This window comes from Dichomitus squalens, assembly GCF_000275845.1.
Source record: "Dichomitus squalens LYAD-421 SS1 unplaced genomic scaffold DICSQscaffold_6, whole genome shotgun sequence".
In the NCBI taxonomy this organism is placed as follows: domain Eukaryota; kingdom Fungi; phylum Basidiomycota; class Agaricomycetes; order Polyporales; family Polyporaceae; genus Dichomitus; species Dichomitus squalens.
The window spans coordinates 332,622-356,684 of NW_006766888.1; the positions used below are offsets into that span (position 1 = coordinate 332,622).

Below are 24,063 nucleotides of genomic sequence, written 5' to 3' on the forward strand. Positions count from 1 at the left end.
ATTGTCCTTGATTAAGACTGTGAGTACCCAGTTTCAACGCTACAGTGTACTGCTAATCCTTTCCAAGCAGAACTCAAATATCGACATGGTGAGTGCATATATGCATGTATTGCGCGTGCCATCTCAGCTGTGTCTGATGTCCAATTGTAAGCCAGTATCGCTGTGCTGGCGGCTACGGGTATGATGTGATTGGGTTAGGGTTGATTGGGCCGGTCTGTATGATATATAGAGAAGTCCGGATGTAGCGTAGGAGAGTCGCCATTTGAATATATATTCATTTCGATCTAATTCAATCTGGCTGCCAATATCGGGACGAATACTAGGCGCCAAGCTGGGCACCAAAAATGGATATGAATAATAAGATACAAAATTGTATATCCCATTTGATCCCATGTTACGCAGGGTGCGGAATGTCTAAGTAATATGTGGGGAACATGGTCGGAATGTGAGGGGAAGGCAGTTAATACCATGACATCCTCTAGACCTGCGGAATGTGGTGGGAACACGCTGGGAATGTGGCGGTAATGTGCTCATCCTCTCCGTGTTCCCCAACCTCTGTAATCTGGCGCTTCACGCGGTGTTTGGAATCCGAAGATGGGATCGGAGGCGATGAACCTTGTGCGAGCGCCACGCCGATACTGGGATCATATTTCCTCAGTGTTTTCGGCATGCGTCACGCTGCAGGCGAGTCGGTACTTGCAGAGCTCCTCCTGGCCCCAGGAGCAGCCCAAGGCCGCAAGCTCGTCACCATAATAGGGGATCGTCATCGCTACGCCGCGCTCGTAAAGCAAGCGCAGCCCGAAGGCCAAACGTCGGAGCATGAGTAGCTCTGTTCTCACGTCCATGAGAACGCAATCCAGGAGAGGCTCGTAGGAGTCACTGTTTGAACAGAGATACACGGATAGACAAGCTTAGGCTCAGATGGCATGCGTAAGTCGACGGCGCCGGCATCAATTTGCAAAGCCGTTCGTCCTTGGTCCAGTACATCAGTGCACAGCCATCAAGCCAGCATTTTCGCGGGCCGGCGCAGGACCCGTGCTACATAATGCCCCCAATCACCGCGTGAAACGATACGCTTCAAGACATCTGCACAGTGTCCAACGAAATCATATCACACAATGAACAGTCCTTCCGGAATTTCGCGCTCTCCGGAGTCTGCTCTAAAGGCGACTGTCGCCTACTCATATCTGGGAAGATTTGCCGGTGTTGCTAGCTCGCGCTCAATGATGGCTTTAGCTAGCTATGGATCGATGCCTGTTGCATCAAAAAGTGACCCTCCGAAAGCCCAAGCGTTTTCGAAGGGCAGATGGTTTGCTCGTGGGTGGACATTGCAGGAGCTGGTCGCGCCGGCCTACGTCGTCTTCATGGCCTCTAGCTGGCGTATTATGGCCACCAGGCAGAGTCTTGCCTCTGTAGTCCAGAAGACCACGCCAACAGTCAAATACAGGGGTCTATTGTAGCTTCCAATAAATATGACAGTGCAGCAGAAATGTCACTTCATTCAGCAGTATATGGCGGAGGAAGTACTGACGTTCCTCTCGTCAATCGCAATCCCGAATCCACCGACTGGACTAGTACTGAAGGTTCTGTCTCTCCGTCGAGAATCAGCCCTCCTGAAGACGGGTTTGCTAGTTCTCCCGACTCCCGCTGACCCGTTGGAACAGGTACAGGCACAGCGGCTTGAACAGGCGCAGATATTGACGCAGTTGAAAGCAGGCTTGGAGGGAAATCGACGGACGTTGGAATTGCCGAGCCAACAGCTTTTAGAGAGGGTGCACTGGCAAGTAAAGGATCTGACAAGCCGCCAGCCACCATCTGCTTTGAAGAAGAACGGGGGCGAGTGACGGGATCCTTGTTGCGAGCGCTCCTCCAGGACCCAAATGGTCGGATACCTATTCCCATGGCCGTGATCAGTACCAAATCTGGCGGTTTGAGCATTGGCCCTGAGGTGGCATACCATGCGCATCGGATGTACTCTTCTGCCGTCGCCGCAAATACCACAATAGAACTATGACACTGAGGACGAGCACAACGGAGCCAACTACTCCGCCGACAATGGGACCAACGTTGCTGCGACTCTTGCGAGACGCAGGCATCGTAGACGAGCTGACTGTGGAGGTCTCAGTGGGAGACGTTGTATCGATGGCGGTCGGGGAGGAGGATGAAACAGTCGGTTGTGATAGACTAGTTGCAACGAAAGACGTCGACAGAGTTGTTGACGGCAAATACTCGATATAATCGAGCCAGAAGACGTTCGGTTTGGTCCCATTCACGTTTGTGATCGTCAGCGTGTGGTCGCCTGGGGGAAGAACCTTGGACTGAAAGAAGGTTACGTTCAACGCGAAACCACCAGGCTGAATGATGGGTGCCGTGTATAGCCCGGCTTCGGCGCTGTCGATGGTGTAAAGAGTTGTGGGTACACCATGAACATCCACCGAGCCCAGTGACCCCACAACGACGACTTGGGTCCCTATATGCTGGTATTAGTTGTAATTTATCATCAAGCCATCGTCTCTGGCATACCGGTGAAGTTCAGCGTTGCAGTCAAGCCGGCCTCTGCAGCCCCGTGTTTCGTACCGTCGGACTCCGATCCGTTCACAAATGCTTGCCATCCTGACGAGTATTGGATCCGAGGGTCCGCGTCGTCAACGAAAGCCCAATTCATGGCCACCAAGAAGAGTGGGTGGGATGTGGTAGAGACCGAGAGGGAAGAGGTCTAAGGAGAAAGAGGAAACCGGAGTTGGGATATAGCGGCCCACCTAAACCGCCCATCAAAACCACGCTTCGTGGAATTTCAAGGGGCACTCGTGGCCTACCTAGACCACCGTAACGTCTCCTGTCCATCGCTGTCAACAGTAAACGTCAAGCGTATCTCAACATTCACCCAGCGCAGATTAGGCGGAACCGCTTGGTTTGCTGGGTTGCAATTACTGTCGTGTTCAGATTGAATTGAACCTGCAATTTGAAATAAGTACTTCGAGAAACCGGCCGACACGGTGATCCACAGGGTGTCTATTGGCAATCAGATGCCGTAATGACCCCGGGATTTGGCCACGCACCCACGGGAAGATTTGCACCGCTAACGATACTGATACGCAGAGCGCGGACCTGCGTCTATTGCGCGCAATCGTCCTACCATTGCAGTCGATGACCCCGTCGATGCAACTTGTGGTAGGCCTCAGATCGGCACAGCAGGACAGCGTACCGAGCCGGACATAGACCAAACGGACCAGCACCAGATTAGACATAGCTCAGATCACAGTATCAGCCTATTGGGGTAGCGGCTCCTCCCACTGAATGATGGCTGGCGGTATTCTACGGCGGTGTAAGCGAAATGAGCCCAGTGACACCGCCCGGCCATTCAAGGGTTCACTCACTGAGACATGCCTTAGTTCCTATCCTGCCGTTCATAATTCAGCCTAGCTTTACCCAAGAGAATTGAAGTATACGTATCTCAAATGCACTATGTGTACGCCAGATGTCCCTTATCTGGTGCGGTTATGATGCTATGCTGACCTTGGCAATTTGACAATGTATATGACCGAAACATGTCCGAGGATCGTGCCAGTTGGTGGCAACAGGTTGGCTTCCGGACTAAGACCTTCCAAGTCATTATCTCTCCGCTATATACGCGACCTGGCCGTTACGATGCAATATTGTCGTTTGCTTGCATCAGTGCGCCAAACGACCCTGATGGTGGCCGAGGTATTGCTACTGAAAGGAGACTTGTTTTAGCCTTGCATGACATCGATGCATATCTCACGTTGTTGCGTTCCCAGTCGGAACGCTGCAAGCACATGTGCAAGTAGAAGCACTCGTGTACTTCATCATTCTGTAGCCCACCCCACATTGAAGAGAACGGTGGTCAATGCTACAGGAGATGGAAGCATGCCGTAGTCAAAGAACAATTGAAGCGAATTTACTATACATACTCGTTCGTGAGCTTTGCATTGCTCCATCCGTCCTTTACAGCGCTTCCTCCCTCACAACGCGAAGCGCTTGATGTCCATGTATTCCACAATACCATGTCCGCCCTCGCGCCCTGTAACGTCGAGGGAAATCAGCATCCATTCATCAGTGGCACGACCACCGCACTCACCGAGCCCGCTCTCTTTGATCCTACCAAACGGGAACACTACCTGGCCGATCAATGACGTGTTCGTCCCAAGTTCCAACCATCCCAGCCTCACGAGCCTCCGCGGCAATCCCCACGTCCCGAGACAAGAAGTAGCCCGCAAGCCCAACAAGAATCCTCATTCACCATCCGAAGAACGTCTTCCTCAGTTTCGAGTTAGGTGAACGCCGTGAGGGGCCCAAATGTGATCTTCTCCTAGTTCACGAGCGCGGTGGAAGGGACGTCCGACAAGACGGTGGGCGCAAAGAACAAGCCCGCACCCGCGCTTACCCGCCATGAGAAGCTGAGCGTCTTGCTGGAGCGCATCGTCGACGTGCCTCTGGACCTAATCAATCGCGCTATATATCTTCATCGACGTCGTTTTCGAGCTTGATGCCGGACCCTGAACGGTCCCCTCATCAAGTGACCGCTATAGCCAGAGAATAAGAATACGAAGACTATCACACTCATCTCATACGCACTGGCACCACGAGCAGGGGGAGGGGGAGTTACATTCGCAATACACAACAGTACAACAACGCAAGATAACAGGACTGAACGCTTAGACGGACAGGAGAGGACGGGAACGACCAACGATACATTTCGGTTCGAGGGCAGAGAGTAGCGTCCATGTGTATGTATGTGTATGATGCGAATGCCAGGAGGATGGAGACGAGGGTCATGGGTGACGACGAGCAGACAGGGATATGATTCCAACAAAATGTAAGGGGGGAGGGAACGAACTACAGCATGGCTCCGGTGAGAGGGAGGATGAGAGTAAGAGATGAGAATGATAGCACGGCGTATCAAGGGCCGGCTGGCAGGGCCACACGTTGATGCAGCGGGAGGGTAAACGAGAGGAAGGTCCCAAAGGGAGCACAAGTGCGATATGCACAAATAAATATGGAGAGACACAAAAGAGTGTCAAGCGGAGACGTCCATGAACCCACGGAATCCGAGTACTGGTGGAGAAGCCGAACTGAAAAGGAGGAGGCGAGGGAGCGTACAGAAAGGTCGCTACAAGCCGGTGCTGAAAGACTCAGCCCATAACGCTGGGGTAGCTGACGCTCTCGCTGAGGTACTCGTTCCCGGGGTTATACGTGAAACCGCGGAACTGGTCCTGGACCGTCTCCGAAAGGGGCGTATCGTCGACGTGCGAGTCCTGCGCCTTCTCCCCGGTGAACTCCGCGTCGAAGTTAGCCGTGTCCAGCACGGATTCCTATCATGTCATACATTGTGAGCACGCTATGATGTCAGACTGCGGAGGACCACGAGAAACATACGACAGTGGGCTTGAACGGGGGCTGGATTTTCTTCGCAATCAATCTAAGTTCCATGACGCAACGTCGTCGTCAGCGATCATCCTTGCTCATCGTATCGCGGGGATGGTATTGCTTCCGACCAATTCCATACCGCGCGAAAAAGAGGTACACACCTGTTCCAGTCGATATGTTTCGAGAAGAACGGATGCCTCTTGATCTCCTCGGCGCCGTTCGCGCCCAGTCGCTTTGCGGGGTCCCGCTGCAGGAGGCCGGTTATCAGCGTCATCGCGTCATGCGGCATGTCCTGTGGGAACAGCAGCGAGTCCGACAGGATGCGCTGGTACATCACGTTCACGTCCTCGTCGTAGAATGGCGGAAGACCGGTCTAGAACAATCGGTGAGAGTGTGAGAAAGTGTACCAAACACACGAGGAAAAACAAGAATTTCGCACGCACCATCATCTCGTACAGGAGGACGCCGAGCGTCCACCAATCGACTGTCTTCGTGTAGCCTTGGTTCATAAGGAGCTCTGGGGCAATGTATTCCGGTGTACCACAGAACGCTGCACGCCAAAGCGATTAATCCGTAAGTCACGCGTACAACAATATGGCAGAATTAGGGGACGCGAGACGCACTGTTAGTCTTCTCCGTCTCCGACATGTTCAATTTGCACAGTCCGAAGTCGCATAGCGCGATATGCCCGGTGTAATCGAGCAGAATGTTCTCGGGCTTCAAGTCTCTGCGCCGCATGTCAGCAACAACCTCCGCCCACATCGGACTTCAGCACACGGATAGTGGCGTACCGGTAGACCACGTTGAACCCGTGCAGGTGCTCAAGCGCGCACAGGAGTTCCGCGGCGTAGAACCGGCTCCGGCCCTCATCGAACTTGCCCTCACGCTGCAAGTGGTAGAAGAGCTCTCCGCCGTTGACTGCGACCATTGATGCCATGACAGTTAGCCTCCATGACACGACACTTCCCAGATGCGTGTGCAACAGCAGGAGGGACGGACTGACCGAAAGACATGACCAAGTACAGCTTATCCGGCGTCTGGAACGAGAACTTGAGCGGGACGATGAACGGGTTGTTCACGAGCGCGAGCACGGTGCGCTCTGCAAGAATGTGCGTGATCTCCCCCGGCCTGGAGGCGATGTTCGCCTTGCGGATCGTCTTGAGCGCGTATATGCGCTGCGTGTCCTTCTTGCGGACCTGCATCACCTTGCCGAACGAGCCCTTGCCGATGACCTTGAGGAGGTCGAATTGCTCGATCGTCAGCGACTCGTGCCGTGCCGGCTTGAAGTCGATCTTGAGGTGGAACGCGCCGACGCCCGCGGTCGCGTTGTACCACTGGTCGGACGCGTGCTGTTGTTCACGTGTGCAGGCGAATCAGACGCAGAGGTTGCAACAGGCGAAACGGGGGACCAGTGCGGTGTATCGGGGGGCCAATCGGCCATAGGCGGGGTCAGATGGTAGAGGAGACGGGAACGGAGAGGATAGGGCATGGGTGGGTCAGCATCGACGAGGAGCATACGTCAGACGATAAGCTTCACTCACATGGCCGTCCAAAACGGGGGTGAGGTCCACACGGGCCATAAGGATATCGTTGCCCATGTCCTCCTGGCCGCGCAGAGACTGCGCAGTGCGCAGGTAGGCGGAGACGGAGACGTTAGACGTACGAGACACATCGCTGCGCGGGTGCACGAGGGGTGAGGGGGATGTGTAGATGGGCAGGAAGAGAGAAGGGGGACGCACAAATCCGCCCGGTAGTTCCACTCTGGCTTGGAGAGATCTCCGCCGAGGGCCTCGACGAGGATCTCGTTTTTGTCGAACTCGAGGACGACGTAGGGGAGCCACCAGTACTGTTTGCGCTGAAGACTGTCGCGGTTGCTTGTCGATCGGCGGGCAGGTGGACCTGAGTCGAGTGCTTTCTGGATCACATCGGGGACTTGGATCCCTGGAGGGAGCGCGAGGCCGCGTCCTGACAAACACAAGATATCGGAGGTAAGTCGCGGACGACGAGCCGAGCTTGGTTCCCAAGATCCCGAGTGTCGAGGGACGCGTCGATGAGAAGAGAACATACCAGAGAATATGCGAATGGTAAGGGTACCCGAGCGGAAGTTGTTCTCGGCACCATCTGGAGGTTTGGGGGTCACGGAGCGAGATGGGATGGGGGTGACCGAGCGAGAGGAGGCACCGTTCTCCTTCGTGTCTTTTGTCGTCTCTGCGGGTTGGAAACGGTATCAGTCGCGCTGAGCAACTGCAGGACACTGGCGGGGGACATACTCTTTACGCCAAGCTTCCAGGACATGGTGGAGGGAATGAAGAGGATCGCGGTGGGCCGCGCTCCGGAAGGAGGATATGGACGCCGGGTGAGAGACTCAGTCAGACTCCCGAGCGATCTTCCTCCTCGGCCAATCCCATCTCATCTCCTCTGCCACGCCCGCTGCTCTCTCCACCCTCTGCTGCAGCCCGCATTCCATCCTGCTCTACGTTCTTCCCTCGCACATGGCCATCTCACTGTCTGACCCATCTTATCGCTAGGCTCCCCTCAGGAATCTCCGGCTGGTCGCGGCCATCCCAACGCATGTGCGCGTATTATTGTCTTTCTACGCTCCTATCTTAGAACAGTCCTCGGTCAATATGGCGCTCTCATCATCTTCCGATTCATACCGGCCTCCCCATCATTCCGCTTGGTCATTGGTGTCCGGAGCCCCAAGCAGCTACGATTTTACCTCCATTTCATCCCTAGCTTCTCCCTCGATCGAACTCAAAAGCGTGCAGAGGTATGTACTGCGACCTCTCCACTGACTGAAGTCAATCTTGTCTCGACGGCAACCGAACCCTCTGTGGCGTGATGGAACAGCAAGTGTGGTCTTTGTGTTGGAGGACCGCATGCGCGTACGGCTGTACAAGGCTCTCTCGGAGTTGATAGCACCGACCGCAGCCGCGTACTAGTGCGGCGCTCGGTGAACCTCTCGTAAGTCTTCCTCCGCGGCACATTGATTCTCATCATTATGTTCCGCGTCTACATAGCATGTAGTCTACTTCTGTGGTGTACAACCCATGATGTGCCGCTAAGTACGTCCACCCCAATGGCGACACGGTATGACTCTCGGCTGGGCGCCCTTCAATATCGGTACGCCTGTGACCCTGGCCTTCGCCGGCCCATAAGAGTATGTAGCTGATGAGACCAAAGTTCGACATCACGCGTTATCGCTACGCCCTGGACGCGCGCAAGATGTCCCAAAGCGTCTTCCCGACCACCTCCACCCCGTCGTTCCTCAGGTCCCGTCTTCTCTGGACGTCCTCCACTACGTCCTTGCCTATCACCCCAGTCGACGACCGCGCCTTGACGATCTCGTCCACGATGAACTGGGTGAACTCCGGATGACCCTGCACGGTGAAGATGTGCACGTCGGCTGGGGAGACGGACTCGGGTGACCCCCCTGGGTAGAGCTTGACCATACCTTGGTTCGGGCTGATTAGGGTTGAACCGAGAAGGTAGAAGGAGGGCGGAACGGCGGGAACGTGATCGCGGTGCATCTGTTGGATGTTCTGTGGCAACATGGCGCAGGAGGAATGATGGGTATGCAGTGTGAGCGGCAGTTTTGTGGAGGGCTGCGGAGGGGGACTCACGAGCTCAGGTACACCAAAGAGCTTCTTTCCCGTCTCTGTTAGCTGTAGCGGCGTTGGACCCACCTCCCACCTGCCATCGTTGGGCACGCACTCGCCGCCCAAGGCACGCGCGATGATTTGATGCCCGAAGCATATTCCTACGATGTATCGCAGTCAGCACGCGTCTTGAGGCGCACGTACATACAGCCTGACCAATCAATCGGATCTTGGGCTTCTCCTCCGCGAGATGCTTGACGTAGTCAATAAGCCGATTGATCCACGTAAGGTTCTCGTACGCCGACGCAGCTTCGTACGAGGTTCAGTCATCCAAGCAACCTAGCACACGACGCGAGACGCACGCACCGGACCCCGTAAGGAGCACCGCGTCGTACTCGTCCACATTCTCTGGGTATTCGAGCTTCGTCCGCACGTCGAACGCGTCGATCGCGAAATCGACATCGGACAGGCCATCCTCCTCACCCTTTGAAAACTTGGCCTGGGTGGCCTCGAGCGACTTGCGGAAGAGCGTGCGGAAGATCTGACCGTAATCGCCCTGCGCGGCTACGACAGGCTCGATGGGCGTGTCGCACAGGAGGACCGCAATACGGAAGGGCTTCTTGGGCGATGACGACATGATTCTGGTTCAGCTGAGTGATGGTCGATGCACAGTAGGTCTGTCGCTGGACTTCAGCTTCAGAGCCCAGACAAGGGTAGTGCGATGATGCGATGTCTAGGCGTCAGTGTTGTGCCGAATCGCGCATGCGCATATGTACATGTGAATAAGCGTCGTGTTTGTCAGCAGCTGCTATGTAGTGCTGATGTGCATTTGTACAGCCCTTACAGCCTTTGTTGTGACGCCCTTATGATTATTTTCATGGACGGGGAAGAGACGGCAATCGATATCAAGCTGGATGGTGCCCCCAATTGAGATTGTTCTGGGTGGCTTGTGGCTCAGCTTGGCGGTGATCTCATCTTCGAGATCGAGATACGGAATCTATCACCCTCCTGCATGCCTTATGGGCGTCTCCTTTACAGTTTTTTGAGAAATCCGCCACACGCGATGACACGGATGAATGGATTACAGGAAATTATAGCGCGGAGGGTACATACTGAATGTGAACACTGCTACAGGCTGTGATATCACATAGTTCACCCGAATATCTTACGGATAGCACGGCTATACTTCTACATATGCGACCACTACTAGTAAGGTTGGCCCAACGAAGATTCGACACCTCCCATCACGCCTGTCACACTGTCCGTGTCCCGCCCCTCCACTGCGATTTCGGGGTATCGGCTCGTATAAAATTGAGCTATAGGCTCTGTGGTACCATACATGCCGCCTATCCAAGTTTTTTCCTCAATGCAGAGGGAGCGAGGGACCTCGCAAGCTCACGTGATAATCACGTGATGGGGTCGAATCTTCGTTGGGCCAACCTTACCTTTGTCGAGGATGCGGTCTTCCGGGTAGGTCAAAGGGCGATATACTGGGTACATGTTATCAAAGATGGCGGCATTTTCGAGTACTATGAAGGAGACTAGGACGACTCATGCGTAAGCGGAGCTGAGTGCGTACTTGTACCATTCGACATTCGTCGGGTACCCCTTGTGCACGGAATGTCATGCGATCCGTGTACGGGTCTTCGTACCGCGCACCGTTGTCAGGAGAAGGTTCAGGGAGCGACAGGCTTTAGCTGCGAAGAGCCTAGCACGATCACTGTCTCTGGTTTTGCCGCAAGAAGTTAGGTGGAAGACCACGGGCTGGCATTTCGCAACGTCACTATGCTAGGCTGTTTTGACACACAAGTGCATGTACCAATGTCATAGGACCGTGACTATGGACATGCGCCTCCCTCGAGGTGTTATTTCCCGAAGGCATCAGACGCCAATGTCCCGCAGTATGAGGCTCGGGTCACGCCTGGGGCTCCTGCACGGGGTCGCTTACCATGGCCATTGGCTTGCACAATATCCTGCCACGATCGAAGACTAGTACTGCAGTAGAACGCCGTCGCACATCCCCCACAACTTGAAGGCCTTAAGTCTGTCCGCCATTCAACAGACTTCTTGCAGCCACGCACTTAAGCCTGGCCGGAAGCTCCGTGTAGTAAGTTGTCATTTGTGTGAGATGGCAGGATCAAGAGCTGGTGGACGCATCGGGTCGAATAGGGCCGTACCAGGTAGACGATATACCCTGCTGCGCAGCACTGGCGTACCGTTTGCTACTCAGCTCCCGACTCGAACACGTAGTGGTGGAGGAACGCGGACGAAAGCTCTGCGGCAATAGACCCTGACGATGAGGAGTGTGCATAGTCACTGGCACGAGCTCCCACGTGCACTATGATCGACTCAGATCGTGGCTCACGGTAAACCGGGGAAATACTCTCGCAAGCGCTTGTCCTGAAAACGGGTATTTGTTCGGCAAACGCCGTCCTTCTTAGCCGCGGGTCGATAGCTGGCCAAGCGACTCTACCGCGGACTATTCAACATCGTGAGTTCATTTGCGATCACTTATACATACCCCAGGACGGCCTGAACTCTGACTCTCTTACACAGATGGCATTTGTGGCATGAATCGTAGCTACCACAACCAGTCAAGTCGTTCACGGAGAAACGCGATAGGTACCCATACGGGGCGGCTTGCTTATCGCGACCACTCTCAGATGCCGTATTGGCTCCCCACGTCCGACAAGCCCGGGTCGTAGATAAGTGCGTCCCTCCTAACGCCTCCCGTCGGGCTCCCATTCGAGGGCTTCCAACAATTAGCCGCGTCTAGAAGACGATAAGCCAGCCAAAGTGGAGCGCGTGCTAGATATCGAGAACCCTTGTCCTGATACAATCCCCAAGGCGAGGTGTGTGTTAAATGCAGCGTGCGAGAAGAGGATCCTGGAGCTCCTTCTCCTCGACCCTTTTGACCGTTCGGCGCCGAGGAGACTTCTGGACGACTCTGACGACTTGCAGTGACGCCGGGGTTGCTTCTTGATTGTACTCAAGGCGCTATAAGACTGTCAGCGAGAATGTCTGCTAATGAACCAATTCTGCCACAAGGTGCAGGGTATGGAGTTGGTATGTACAAGCTCTCTTCCAATCTGGTAACATATTCTGACGCTCTTGCCTTTAGTCGTTGGTATGTATATCCGCACAGGGATGCCCTTGGACCATGCTCAAGAAAGTCGAACGTCTTAGGAATCGGACTCTTTTTCAGCGCGTTCATGGTCGTCTTGACCGCTATTCAGGCGCGCTACACAGGCTTCTCGCCGAAGAGCTCCGAAGAGTTTAACAGCGCGTCTCGAAGCGTCAAGCCTGGGCTCATTGCGTCGGGCATTGTTTCTGCCTGGACCTGGGCTGCAACGTTGGTATGTCCTTCGGGCTCGAGTTTTTGTTACCCCATATTCCCTGCGACAGCGTGCTAACACTCCGGCGACATGATCCCATGCACAGTTGCAATCGAGTGCGGTCGCATACAAAGATGGGATCTCTGGGCCGTGGTGGTATGGTGCCGGTGCAACAGTCCAGGTCCTGCTCTTTGCGCAGGTATAGAAGCTCCTCACGTATCCGTGTCTCGGTCTTGACCTGGTACCGCCGTCTCCGCACAGCTTGCCGCGAAGCTCAAGTTGAATGCTCCACATGCGCACACATGGCTTGAGATCGTTGCTGCCAGATGGGGCACTGTCGCTCACTTCGTCTTCATGTTCTTCGGCCTGGCCACTAATATCATCGTGTCGTCCATGCTGATCCTTGGCGGGTCTGCAACGGTCAATGCGCTGACTGGCATGAACACCATCGCTGTGAGTGGCTCTACTCGACGGTACGCGTCCCTACTGATGTGTGTCTACCCAGGCATGCTTCCTGATCCCATTGGGAGTCGCTATCTACGTGGTCGTTGGTGGTATGAGAGCGACATTGCTATGCGACTAGTAAGCATATTCTCTCCTCTGCATAGCAGCGTTTCACCTAATCACAACCCGCACAGCACCCATACAAGCGTTCTCTTCGCCATCATCTTCGTGTTCATCTTCACGGTCTACGCAACAAGTCCGAAGATCGGAAGCTTTTCCGCGATGCACGACCTGCTCGCCAAGGCGTCGGCAGAGCAGCCTGTCGCAGGCAATGCAGGAGGATCCTACCTAACCATCCGCTCCAAAAACGGTCTCATCTTCGGCGTCATCAACGTCATCGGCAATTTCGCCACTGTCTTCCAGGACCAGGCAGTGAGCAACGGTTCCGTTCTGTGTTTCTCCCGATCTGACCTCGCATTCGCCCAGTATTGGCAACGTGCGATCGCCAGCCGCCCCGCCACATGCGTGAAGGCATACCTATTGGGTGGTCTCGCGTGGTTCGCCATTCCATTCATGTTCTCCACTACCCTCGGTCTCGCTGCTGTCGCTCTCCGCGGGGATCCCGACATGCGCATTCTTTCTGCTGCAGATGTCTCCGCGGGTCTTCCGGCACCCGCCGCTGCGGCCGCTATTCTCGGGAAGGGAGGCGCTGCGGCCCTTCTCGTCGTTCTCTTCTTGGCTGTCACCTCCGCAACGTCTGCAGAGCTCATCGCGGTGTCTTCAATCCTGACATATGATGTATACAAGGTGCGGGAAATCACACACAGAGATTGAGTATGTATGCGCTGACGACCGGTTTATAGAAATACTTTAACCCCACGGCTACCGAGGAGCAGATCCTGAGAGTGTCCCATGCGATGGTGGCCCTCTTCGCAATCGTCATGGGCTTCCTCGGGCTTATCTTCTTCTACATCGGTATCTCCATGGGCTGGCTCTACGTGCGTACTCCACGAAAGCTTTCTTCACAAACGTACCTGACGAACAAATCTTCAGGAATTCATGGGTGTCGTTCTCGGATCCGCAGTGGTCCCCATAGCCATGTGCGTAACCTGGAGGAAGGCGAACAAGTGGGGCTGTATCATCGGCGCTATCGCCGGCTTTTGCATGGGTGTTATGGCCTGGCTTGTCACGACCTCTGCTCTCAACGGCGGAGAGCTCACCGTCACTGTAGGCGGCCATCACTAGGTTGCGCGTGGACGAACGTCAGGCTGACACGTATCACAGACAACTGGTGGCGATCTAGAGATGCTGGCTGGCAACCTGGCTTCCATCGGCGTCGGTGGCATCGTGACCATAGTTGTGTCGACGATCGTATGTTTGCTGTCTTATCTCCTCGTTTACATCAAATGATGCTAACTTGACCCTGCAGTGGCCAGAAAATTTCGACTTCGAGGCTACTCGTGCGATTAACAGGCCCGGGAATTCCCAGGAGGTCGAGAAGCACCTTGAGCCTTCCCGCGAGGGCTCAGTTGACGAGAAGAAGCGCGATTCGACTGAGGTGTCAATCGAACCCATGTCAGAGGAGGCCGCGGCAGCTGAAGAAGAGAGGGAACTTGACCCCGTCGCTCTGAACAAGGCATTCCGCCTCGCCGCATGGGCATCTGTCGTTCTCGTACGTAGCAGACATACACTTTGCAGAGGACCGGGTCGCAAACTATTCTCTCATCTATTTTTCTAGACGCTTGTGATGTTGATCATCATACCCTTCCCGCTGTTCTTCGCCCAAACAGTGTATGGTGTCGGCGGCCTGACGGCATGGGTTGTCATCGGCATGATCTGGGCTTTCTGCTCTGCGATTGCGGTGGTGTTGTACCCGCTATACGAGAGTCGTCAAGCTCTGTTCATGATTACACGTGGTATCATCAAGGTCTGTCACAGTTGATGCCTTCGTACGCTGTGCTTGGATTTAATAGTCAACCACGACCAACAGGACATATTCGCGAAGGGGAGTGGGGAGTTTGTGCATTCCGAAAAGCCGCTGAGCGCATGATGGTGCTATACGACTTGATTATACGTCCTCAACGTGAAAGTGTAGCAATAGTTTCTGAACGTTCTTCTCTCCGATCCGCCGTCATCTCCCAAAATAGATTGCTCGAGTCGTCTTCAAACACGATCCTCCCTACGTCCCGGGATGTGACGGTGAAAGCATCATACAACAATTCAACGACAAAAGACGTAGGGATACATCAGGTAGCGCATACTCTAGTAGTAGCACACACTCAAGCTGTATAATGAGGGCGACAATGATCGATCGACTGGCAATGGTTCATAGCTCATGCGGCTTTCACGCTGCCCCATGCGACCTTTTGCCCGCCCTGCCTCGGCGCAGCGGTAGCGCCCTCCTTCGCCGCCTCCACAGGCTGTGGGGCGGGCCTCTGAGGAACGGGGAGCGGAGCAACACGGAGGGTGTCGAGAACGCGCTGCGCGTGCTCGGTGTTGCGGATGAACCAGCCCGCGTACCGCCGCCCGACGGTGGACTCGGCGATGTGCACCATATTCTGCATCGACGCTCGTCAGCCACGACTTCCTTCAAATGCATCTCGGAACGCGAAGCACGACACAAGACGCACCTCGTTGATGACGAAGTCCAGGTCGCTCGTCGAGATCATCTGTCCGTCCAACAGCCCCTTCTCGTTCTCGACCCGGCTCACACTCCGGCTCGCCTGCTTCATGACCATCAGCTGCTGCACCATCTCCTCCTCGTCGGCATCGAGGAAACCTGCGAGCTTGTTCGCGTCTAGGCTCGTGTACAACTTCAGGAAGCTCCGCAGCGTTGGTACGGGCGCCTGCGCGCGCACCTCGGACAGGAAGAGCGAGAGGTGGCGCTGCGCGGGCTCGACCGGGGGATCGTTGATGTAGGTGGAGAGGACCTCGGGGTCGTCGTAGGGCGGGGGGTTGGCAGAGATGAATTTGGGGCAGGCGTAGAGGAAGAGCTCCTCGAAGGCGGGGATGCCCTCCTCTCTGTGGAGTCCAAGTCAGATGGGGCTGATGGATCCACGCGAGTATATGATTGCGAACTCACCCTCGAGACATCTTGGCGAACTGCTCGCCATAGCGCTCCTTAACGATGTTGGAGATGTTGTCGTCTACCCGAGTAGGCGAGAGCGCGTTGCAGATTGCAAAGAGCGCGTACATCCGGTCGGCGGTCTTGTTGATCTGTACAAGGGAGGACACCCCTGTTAGGGGCTGGCACGGTGCCAATTGGGAACTGTCATACCTGATCATACTGGTAACTCCTTGTGTGATACTGCCGCATCCGGAGGATGAAGTTGAGGATGGAGACGAATGCACGGATGGCGTCCGGATATCTTCGGAGCATGATGTAGCAGAAACCAACGTAGTAGTAGGTCGTAACATGGCAGGCGGTGACACGAGTAAATGGCGACTGCTCCGAGTAAATGTGTGTTAGCATCTCGGCACCTCGCGTGTGTGCAGGACCAAACCTTCTGGTTGAGCTCAACATTCTCCATGACTTTCAGCGCCAGAGTGAAGTCACCAAGCAGACTATGGACGCGGAGGAGACCGATGAGGCTGAAGTAGCCGAGCAACTTGTAGAGTGGGCGAGTACCGTACTCGCCGACAATCTCACTGACAGCGCTTATTCAGTTCACATCGAACAGGTGGTATCTGTGATGCTCACGCAATCTCCTCAGCACTCTTGCCCTCCTGGAGTGCAACGAGATGCTCGTTGATTTTTGACTTCTGAATCAGGGAGTACAGGACGTTGAGCACACTGTAAGAGCTCCAGACCTGGTCATGATCAGCAAGGATGTCCCTCGATTCTGGACGCCAGAATGACGCACCTGGTTCGCGTCGGCGAGCATACCTAACTCCTCCTCTGTCTTTGACTTGACCTTGGACCGCCATACGCAGAAGGACTGGAACTGGTAGATGAACTCATCAATGATGTCCCATAGCCACTGCTCGGGAAGCTCGAGGGGAACGGGGCCATCGGAGTCTACACATCCCAAGTTCAATGACCATATATTACACAAGAAAAGGCGAGGGACATACTGAGAAGGTAGTTGAATAGCTCGCAGCTGTTCTCGTAGGAATGGAAACGATCGTCGATGTCGGGGGAGAGGCGGGAGTAGACATGACGGTAGTAGAGTTCACGGTAGAGGATAAGGAATATTGGATCTTCAGTGATGCATGAGCATCTCATCCGTTTGCTCAGGTGCCTCAATCTTGCTGAAGATACGCACCATCGTTAACTAGAGGTGCAATCACTTCTGCCTCCGGCCACTCCGTCTTCGCGTAGAACTTCTCGGTCAGTCGGTTCCAGCCGCTCTCGTATGCCAGAGTGATTTCCGCGAGGTTGTTCTCCAGAACAGCTTGATGGAAATGCGCAATAAACTAGCCTGCAGTCAGCACAGACTCGTCTTCCCAACTCGGATTGATATACGCACTCGCTTCACAACGTCCGGAATCTGGGCAAAGGCGGCTTGCTGTGCCATCTGCTGCTGGACAGCAAGAAGGGTCGCCTCATCTATCCTTGGCTGTGCTGCTCCCTCTGGAAGCTCAACAAGCGTGTCCCCCAGCTGCCCACGAAGGGACGCACCATCTTCGTACAAGCCATTTTGACCATAGCTCCCGATGGCCAGGTTGAGGTCAACATCTTGTAGATCTTCGTCGAGATCAGCTTCCCAGAGAGCTTTGCGATGCTGAGCCATTTTGAGTATATCTGAGACTGGTACAAGTCAAGCAATGCGAGCTGGAATTCAGAGCTCCGAGAGCGATGCCCGTGCCGTCCTCAAGATCGCAAAAATTCAGCCATCCCAATCTTGGGCGTCTCCATGAATCCACGTGGAGGAGACGCCAATGTGTGTCGGATGGTACGCATTGCTATTCTGTGGTAACTGGTTACTGCCCTGCACTCAACCCAGACTGGCGAACTTTACTCGAACAATAACACTTAACCCTGGAGGCCATGTGCTCATCTCACCACTCTGAAGGCGCCAGATTGAAGGTTTCAATATCATGAGGTTAGAAGCTGACATGCTTCGGACACGCTGCGAGTCTGACCGCTCTTACAACACTAGCACAGACCCATGGAAAGCCTATCACAAGCGAGCTACTTTCCTCGCACTTTCTTCATCTTCCGCTCTTTCCGCTTCCGCCCAATCAATGAGCCAACTTGCTTTGGGGGCTCGGCAGGCAACGACTGGTCTTGTTTGCCTTTAGCGGGCGTGGCAGATGGCTTGAGAGGGTCTGAAACACGTCGCTTCTTCTTGGGACGATCCTCCAGCTCCGCTTCAGCTTCCTCAGTCTTGATGCTCGGAAGTGACTTGCGTCGCTGTACCTTCTTGTCTCCACCCGCCTAATGTAAAAGGATACGGTCAGCAGCAATTAACAACAGAAGTAGAGATGTGACTAACCACTTTCTGCTCCTTACCACCCTTCGCGCCCTTCTCCCTCTCCTTCTCCTTCCCTGCAGAGCCTGTCTTCGCCGCACGCCGCTGCACAACCTGAATATTCTCAATAGAGAACTCCACAATCAGCGCGCTCTTGCTCTTCGGCGGGACACCCTTCTCGATCTCCTCCCTGATCCGCTTCATCCTCGTCTCGTCCCGCTTCCCCTCCGGCTTCTTCTTCTCCGTGGCGATTAGGTCCTCCAGCTCTGCTTTCCACCACTCCTCAAACAGCCGGCCCACGACGGGGTTGTTGTTAGCCCAGCGAAGGACGCGCAGCGCATCCGCATGTTTTGTGAGTTCCAGGAAGCCATAACCCCTGCTCCGCCCTTTGCCCGTCACTGCGTCAACGCGGTCCTGCTGGCGGACGATCTTCGCCTGCTTCACGCCCGTGTTGCGGCCTTTGCCTTTCACATCATGCTTCCCTTTTTTGGGCTTTGACGATGAGTCGTCCTCCGCTTCCATCTTGACATCCTCGTCGTCCGCGTCCTCGGTCAGGGCACGCTCGATGAGCTCGTCGGCGCTGAGGGGCCCGCGTTTGCCCTCCTTTGCCTCCTTCTCGAACGCGCGGATCGAGTGGATGGCGAGGCGCTTGAGCATGCGTTCTGAGACGAAGAGCGGGATCTGGCGGACACTGAGACGCGTCCGAGATACGAACAGGGATGGGTTCGAGCGCAGCAGGGCGCGGCGGGCGTTGAAAGATTGCGTGCGCTTCTCAACTTCCGCAGGCGGAAGCAGCTCTGCCGCCGGGCTGTTGGGAAGGATGACTGGGCAAAGGGCTCGTCGTCAGAACGCAGTGCGGTTCCTGAGTGAAGATAACAAGGGACGTACTGCCTTCGCGCAGAAGGTAGAGGTTACGCTTATCTGCCTTCTCGCGCTGGCGCTCGCCGGCCTCTTTCAGCTTGGATGCTTCGTCTCGAGTGACGGCGCGGCTGACGTCGAGAGTGCGGCCGTGCAGGACAAGGTTTCGGGCGATGGAAGCTGACGGATCGGGCGTAAGGAGGGACGGGAGCTTGAACGGATTCTTCTTTGTCTACGAAGGACGACTTAGATTACGGACGCTCTAATGAAACTTTAAACGTCTTACCGTCACCGCGGGTTCATTCCCCACAGTCTCGGCGCGAAGAATATCACTTTGCTCGATCGCCTTGTCGGCGTCCTCCTTATTCCAGAAGCATGCGAAACCGGTACCTCGTGAACGGCCAGTTGCGTGGTCCATAGTGATACGGGCATATCGCAGAGGACCAAACGCACGGAATCTGCAAAGCAAAGAAAATGTCAGGGAGGCTAAATTATAGTAAAGGCAGAGACTCACAGTGTACGAAGTTCGTCGTCCGTAGCCTCGAAGGGTACGTTGCGGACGAACACAGTCGTTCCGACCTCGGGTGCAGGCAACGTAGGTTTGGCTGGCTTCTGGTCCTTCTCCTCATCGTCATCCTCTCCGGAGTCTGAGTCACTCCCATCAGAATTCGAGTGACTGTCGTCCGAGTCGCCGTCGTGCACGCCAAGTTGTTCGTCCGAATCGCTCTCCCCGCTTCCCCCCTCGCTACTCTCGCTCCCCTCCTCGTCCTTCATGTCGACATCTGCATGCTCCTCTTCCGCCAGCGCCTCCTCCACCTTCGCCTTCTCCGCCTCCCACTTATCCTTGCTCAGCGCCCAGTCCACCGCGATCGTCCGCTTCCTCCGGTTCTCATCGGTTTCGTCGTCCTCGTCTTCATCCTCCCCACCCTCGCCATCCTCATTTTTTGCCTTCGCCTTCAACTTCTTCTCCTCCCTTCTTTGCTTCTTCTTTTTCTGCTTGTCGGACACGAGTGCCTCCGCCATCCCCGCCTCGACTTCCGTGCCATTGCAGCCCTCCATAGCCTTCTCCGCGTCTTTCCGGCTCAGAAACCAGACGAACGCAAAGCCCTTCGAGCGCTGCTTGACCTGCGGCTTTTGGTCGCTCCCCTCGTCCGCTTTTACGCCCTCTTCAGGCTTGACGTCGGACGTGAGGGGGATGTGGATGGAGTAGATAGGGCCGTAGGGGAGGAAGATCGCGCGCAGGTCCTGTTCCGTGATGTCAAACGGTAGGTTGCGCACGATGAGCCGGCTGTTGCGGTTGGGCGCGGGGCCGAATACGGACTTTTGTTGAGCAGAGGGCTTGGCGGGCTTCGCTTTCGCCACCTTCGCAAGGCTGTCAAGACGCTTCTTCAGGGTAGCGGAGAGGAGCGAGCCCTTGAACACATGTGCGTGGAGCTTGTTCACGGCCTCCATGGCGTTCGCAGGAGTTTCAAAGATGGCATGAGCTGGAGATGGCATGAACGGGATGGATACAGCAGCAGCGGAAAGACGAGTCGTACCAAGGGTAGCGTCTTCTTGCCCAGAGTCTGACTTCACGGGCCACTCCACTTTCTCCGCACCTGACAGTTTCCTGATCTTCTTCCATAACGCTTTCGAGTCGATCCCGGCCGGAAGTCCGGATAGTACGACTGTACGGATGGCAAGAGGGTTGGAGGGTGCTACAGGCTTTGCTGGCTTGGGAGCGGCTGGTTTTGCGGCCTTCTCTTTTGGTTCGTTGCCTTGTTCATGATCCTTATTCTGTAGCAAACACTTGTTCCTGCGAGTTATCGTCCGGCATGCACCAATTGACGCACCTTACTTCCGGCCCACTGCACTCGCAGGCTTCGACCGTCGAGCGTGATCCCCTCTTTGCTAATTTTGTCGATGGCCATCGTCGCGTCCTCCCGAATGGCGAAGGAGACATATCCGACACCCTTCGAGATCCCCGTGCCATGCTCGAGCACAACGAACGCGGTGCGCACGGGTGCGATGTCGGAGAAGAGGGTCTTCAAGTCGGTAGATGTCGCAGTGTAAGGCAGGTTGGACACGAACAGTGTCGACCTGACGATCATTCAGCACATCATGACGATTCGCGAATCGACGTGCGACGTACCCATGATGCTGTTTCTCCTGCTCCTCACCCTGATCCTCGCGCTCCTTCCTCTTCCCTAATGTCGACATAGCTCCCGTTCAGCAACTTTTAGGGCCGCTAGATGAGCTGCTTCGTGTCTACAGATTCGTGATACGAAGACCGGCAAGAGAGCAGCGCGAGGCAGCAGTAGACGATCGCCCGAGAAGCGATCCTTGCGACTGGCACTCCTCGGCGACTGCTAAGTGCGAAAAATCCTCGTGAGGCGCCCATATGTGTCCGGCCTCAGCGGTCCGCCGGGCCGCCCCCGGCGGTCATCTGTGGCGCGTATGCCGGCAGCACCACGACGCTGCAGGTTGCAGCACCGTCGACGTCGTCGCAAGTCCCGCCACCACCGTTCGTCTGGTCGCTGCCGTGTCGTCGATTTATCCTTCTGTATGTCTGCTTGTTGTGACTGCTGCTGAATGTTGTGTGATCAAAGTTGAAGTCACCAGGTAGAAGTATGTGTGCCTAGGACCTAGGTACGTCCCCATTCTGACCAAACGTGCTCTCTTACTCAGCTACGTCACGAAACACAGGGGACAGCTGTATCATCCTCCACACAGACTCAAGACGATGCTAACACCCCATCAAGGTTCCCATTGCATGAGGAGGATGCTCTGGCAGCCTCGCCCACATTTCATTGCACGGCGTCCCCTGCCACTGATACGTGTTTTGTCGCAATGCTTTGTACCCTTGGCAGCATTGGCTTCGCCGGTAGAGCCCTCATACAACAAGATGGTGACATAATTGGGTGAAACGACTGGTACGTTCTGGGTCTGGCATACACGAGACTGAAGTGCATGCTAGCCAGCGCACTGGGTACCCCACACGCCGAGTCTGTGTCTTTGGCATTGTGCCACTAGAAGCTTCAAGGGAGAGCGGCATATCCCGACTTGGCGCAGCGATATTCAGTGACGGCACAGCTTATCAGAAGGCTCCCATTTCGGCGAATGCCTAGAATGGGTCAACAGCAGGGATTCAGGTAGGCTATTGACACTGTCCCATGCCAATTTACTGAGGCCGTCATGAAGTTTTAGGTTGCGGCCGTCATGAAGTGTTAGGTTGTGGCCGTCATGAAGGTTTTAGCAATGATTGCAAACCAAGATGGTGCTTGCCACCGGCAAGTACGTTGACACCCGAGTGCAAGGGTAAGCAATGCTAGCTGGACGCTCTTAGAGCACCGTTCCAGTGTTCAATTGAGAGCTCGCATCTCTGATCGTCGCTGCAGCTTGTTTCCAGCCCCCGCATAAGGTTCTCTCCGATTCAACATACCGTCGGACATCATGCCGCTCACCAGCATGATTATGGCTTTGCCATTTGTTTGATGCTTCGGTACTTACGCGTTGTGGCACGTCGCTCTCAATCGTATCACAAACGACTAAGTATTGGCTGTGAGTAGCTTCTTCGCCGAACGAATCATACATCACCATCTGAATGAAATACTCTTTCCGTATCGGACTATGTTTATCATATCCCAGCGCCGCGGAGGAACCCCAACGATACAACCATCTTTGACTGTTGAACTGATACAAAATCTTCTCAGATGTCTGATGTGGTTCCGAAGCGTCAGGGCTGTGACTGATACGTCTCCATCCGCCTTCCTAGTTCCACCGCAACCCTTGCAGCGTGTTCAACACTGATAGCTTCCAAACTGTAATTGCAAGGGTAAGTGACTCCATGAGAGCAAGGTGAGCACCGATGCCGTACATGTCGTGTTCCCTCCGTGTTTCCCGTCGTATCTTCCCAGTATTTAGCCGCGCGGCGCCCACGATCCTCCTCGTAATCAGCCACAACGCTGCAACCTCGTGTGACTGCAGAAAAACGAATCCTCATGTGTTGCGGTCGGCTACGGGGTGGCTGCGAACGCATTCGGGTTGTACCCGCCCGACCCTCTGGAGATGCGTACACAACTCTAACGGCTTCGCTCGCGAATGCTCTTGCCGCGCCCTCATTGTCTGCTAGCCATCACAAGCGCGCCACTCAACGCTCTGCGATAACTGAACACGTTGCACCCTCCTGCCTCGCGCTGTGATTATCGATATCGCGTACATCTCTCTGCGCGACTTCGCAATCCTCGGTCCTTCTCTCCGACTGCTCGTGCTTGACATACATGGTCGTCGCAATAACAGTTGAATCATCCCTCGAGACTCGGGATGGCAGCTCGTACCCGCCAATCACGGAGGCTGGGAAGACGCTAAAACCGGTCGCACACCTCTCCGTTTAGCTGTCTCGGGTTCCTTGCTCTCATACGGTGTCTCACATCGTCATCTAACCCATTCCCGCGTCACCGCCCGCTTCTCAGCGTTCCGAAACGCCGGAAGAATTCCCGCTCGCCCGCGCCCTGAGCATCCCTCCCATCTCCCCGTCATTCCTATACCATACCCGCGCGGGTTCTCAGACCGACTTCGCGCATAGCCTGGCCGTATTCACAAGACTGACAAGCTCCACACTGGGTTCCCCGGCTGCGAGCCAGGTGTGGGCACGAGGTTGGCCACTATTTTGGCATGAGTGCTTCTCCGGCGATACATCTCGCACTCTCGGGCCCGACATCCGTGACGCTGTGACTTCTTTACGCCAAATCAGCGCAGCCCCCTCGGTCAACGGTCTTTCCTCCGGGCGTCCGCGCGCGCGACCCTGCGAGAGGTAGGTCTTTATCGCCTTTCAAATGGCATGGGATACGTACGCCCTGCCATCTCGTACGTGCGAGACGGGCGACACGTGTGGGCTTATCGCGGCATTCGTCTTGGGGAATTCGCTTCGTGCGAGCCTCTCGGTCGTCGCGAACGCTGTTCTCAATCATGGATGCCCACCGCGTGTGTTGGTGTTGGCGGGCTGAACGAGGGCCGGAAGGGCCTGTTCGCGCTACGGAGGTAGGC

The 24,063-nt window shown here is 55.2% G+C and overlaps 6 protein-coding genes across 6 annotated transcripts; 1 reads left to right on the plus strand and 5 right to left on the minus strand.

Annotated features, from left to right (window-relative positions):
• Positions 1-1,458: 1,458 nt before the first annotated feature.
• DICSQDRAFT_178932 (uncharacterized protein) lies at positions 1,459-2,975 on the minus strand. The gene is made up of 4 exons (XM_007363305.1): positions 2,817-2,975; positions 2,524-2,759; positions 1,958-2,470; positions 1,459-1,892 (listed from the first exon to the last, which is right to left on the minus strand). The coding sequence occupies exons 2-4, from the start codon at positions 2,663-2,665 to the stop codon at positions 1,498-1,500; spliced, it is 1,050 nt and encodes a 349-aa protein (XP_007363367.1). The 5' UTR covers positions 2,666-2,759; positions 2,817-2,975; the 3' UTR covers positions 1,459-1,497.
• Positions 2,976-4,618: 1,643 nt separating this feature from the next.
• DICSQDRAFT_81901 (Pkinase-domain-containing protein) lies at positions 4,619-7,691 on the minus strand. Its single transcript, XM_007363306.1, has 11 exons — positions 7,659-7,691; positions 7,456-7,596; positions 7,128-7,353; positions 6,930-7,062; positions 6,392-6,737; positions 6,180-6,306; positions 6,012-6,115; positions 5,832-5,938; positions 5,550-5,761; positions 5,398-5,440; positions 4,619-5,333 (listed from the first exon to the last, which is right to left on the minus strand). The coding sequence occupies exons 1-11, from the start codon at positions 7,681-7,683 to the stop codon at positions 5,154-5,156; spliced, it is 1,644 nt and encodes a 547-aa protein (XP_007363368.1). The 5' UTR covers positions 7,684-7,691; the 3' UTR covers positions 4,619-5,153.
• A 900-nt stretch (positions 7,692-8,591) lies between these two features.
• On the minus strand, positions 8,592-9,624 carry DICSQDRAFT_167705 (class I glutamine amidotransferase-like protein; the record flags this gene model as incomplete). Its single annotated transcript, XM_007363307.1, has 3 exons — positions 8,592-9,148; positions 9,204-9,296; positions 9,354-9,624. 3 exons carry the CDS (start codon positions 9,622-9,624, stop codon positions 8,592-8,594), a joined length of 921 nt encoding a protein of 306 aa, XP_007363369.1.
• Positions 9,625-11,991: 2,367 nt separating this feature from the next.
• Positions 11,992-14,816, plus strand: DICSQDRAFT_101546 (urea transporter; the record flags this gene model as incomplete). The annotated part of the gene is made up of 14 exons (XM_007363308.1): positions 11,992-12,053; positions 12,109-12,114; positions 12,174-12,343; positions 12,429-12,521; positions 12,584-12,775; positions 12,828-12,904; positions 12,961-13,198; positions 13,253-13,573; positions 13,630-13,764; positions 13,820-13,993; positions 14,051-14,137; positions 14,196-14,438; positions 14,505-14,693; positions 14,757-14,816. Exons 1-14 carry the CDS (start codon positions 12,005-12,007, stop codon positions 14,814-14,816), a joined length of 2,034 nt encoding a protein of 677 aa, XP_007363370.1. The 5' UTR covers positions 11,992-12,004.
• A 283-nt stretch (positions 14,817-15,099) lies between these two features.
• Positions 15,100-17,499, minus strand: DICSQDRAFT_55223 (eukaryotic translation initiation factor 3 subunit 6; the record flags this gene model as incomplete). The annotated part of the gene is made up of 11 exons (XM_007363309.1): positions 15,100-15,324; positions 15,397-15,787; positions 15,849-15,982; positions 16,044-16,211; positions 16,270-16,414; positions 16,467-16,576; positions 16,630-16,784; positions 16,841-16,966; positions 17,032-17,182; positions 17,236-17,330; positions 17,388-17,499. The coding sequence occupies 11 exons, from the start codon at positions 17,497-17,499 to the stop codon at positions 15,100-15,102; spliced, it is 1,812 nt and encodes a 603-aa protein (XP_007363371.1).
• A 376-nt stretch (positions 17,500-17,875) lies between these two features.
• DICSQDRAFT_134259 (RNA-binding domain-containing protein) lies at positions 17,876-21,373 on the minus strand. Its single transcript, XM_007363310.1, has 8 exons — positions 21,170-21,373; positions 20,871-21,117; positions 20,577-20,814; positions 19,553-20,522; positions 19,325-19,496; positions 19,069-19,270; positions 18,205-19,004; positions 17,876-18,146 (listed from the first exon to the last, which is right to left on the minus strand). The coding sequence occupies exons 1-8, from the start codon at positions 21,235-21,237 to the stop codon at positions 17,901-17,903; spliced, it is 2,943 nt and encodes a 980-aa protein (XP_007363372.1). The 5' UTR covers positions 21,238-21,373; the 3' UTR covers positions 17,876-17,900.
• Between the last annotated feature and the right edge of the window lie 2,690 nt (positions 21,374-24,063).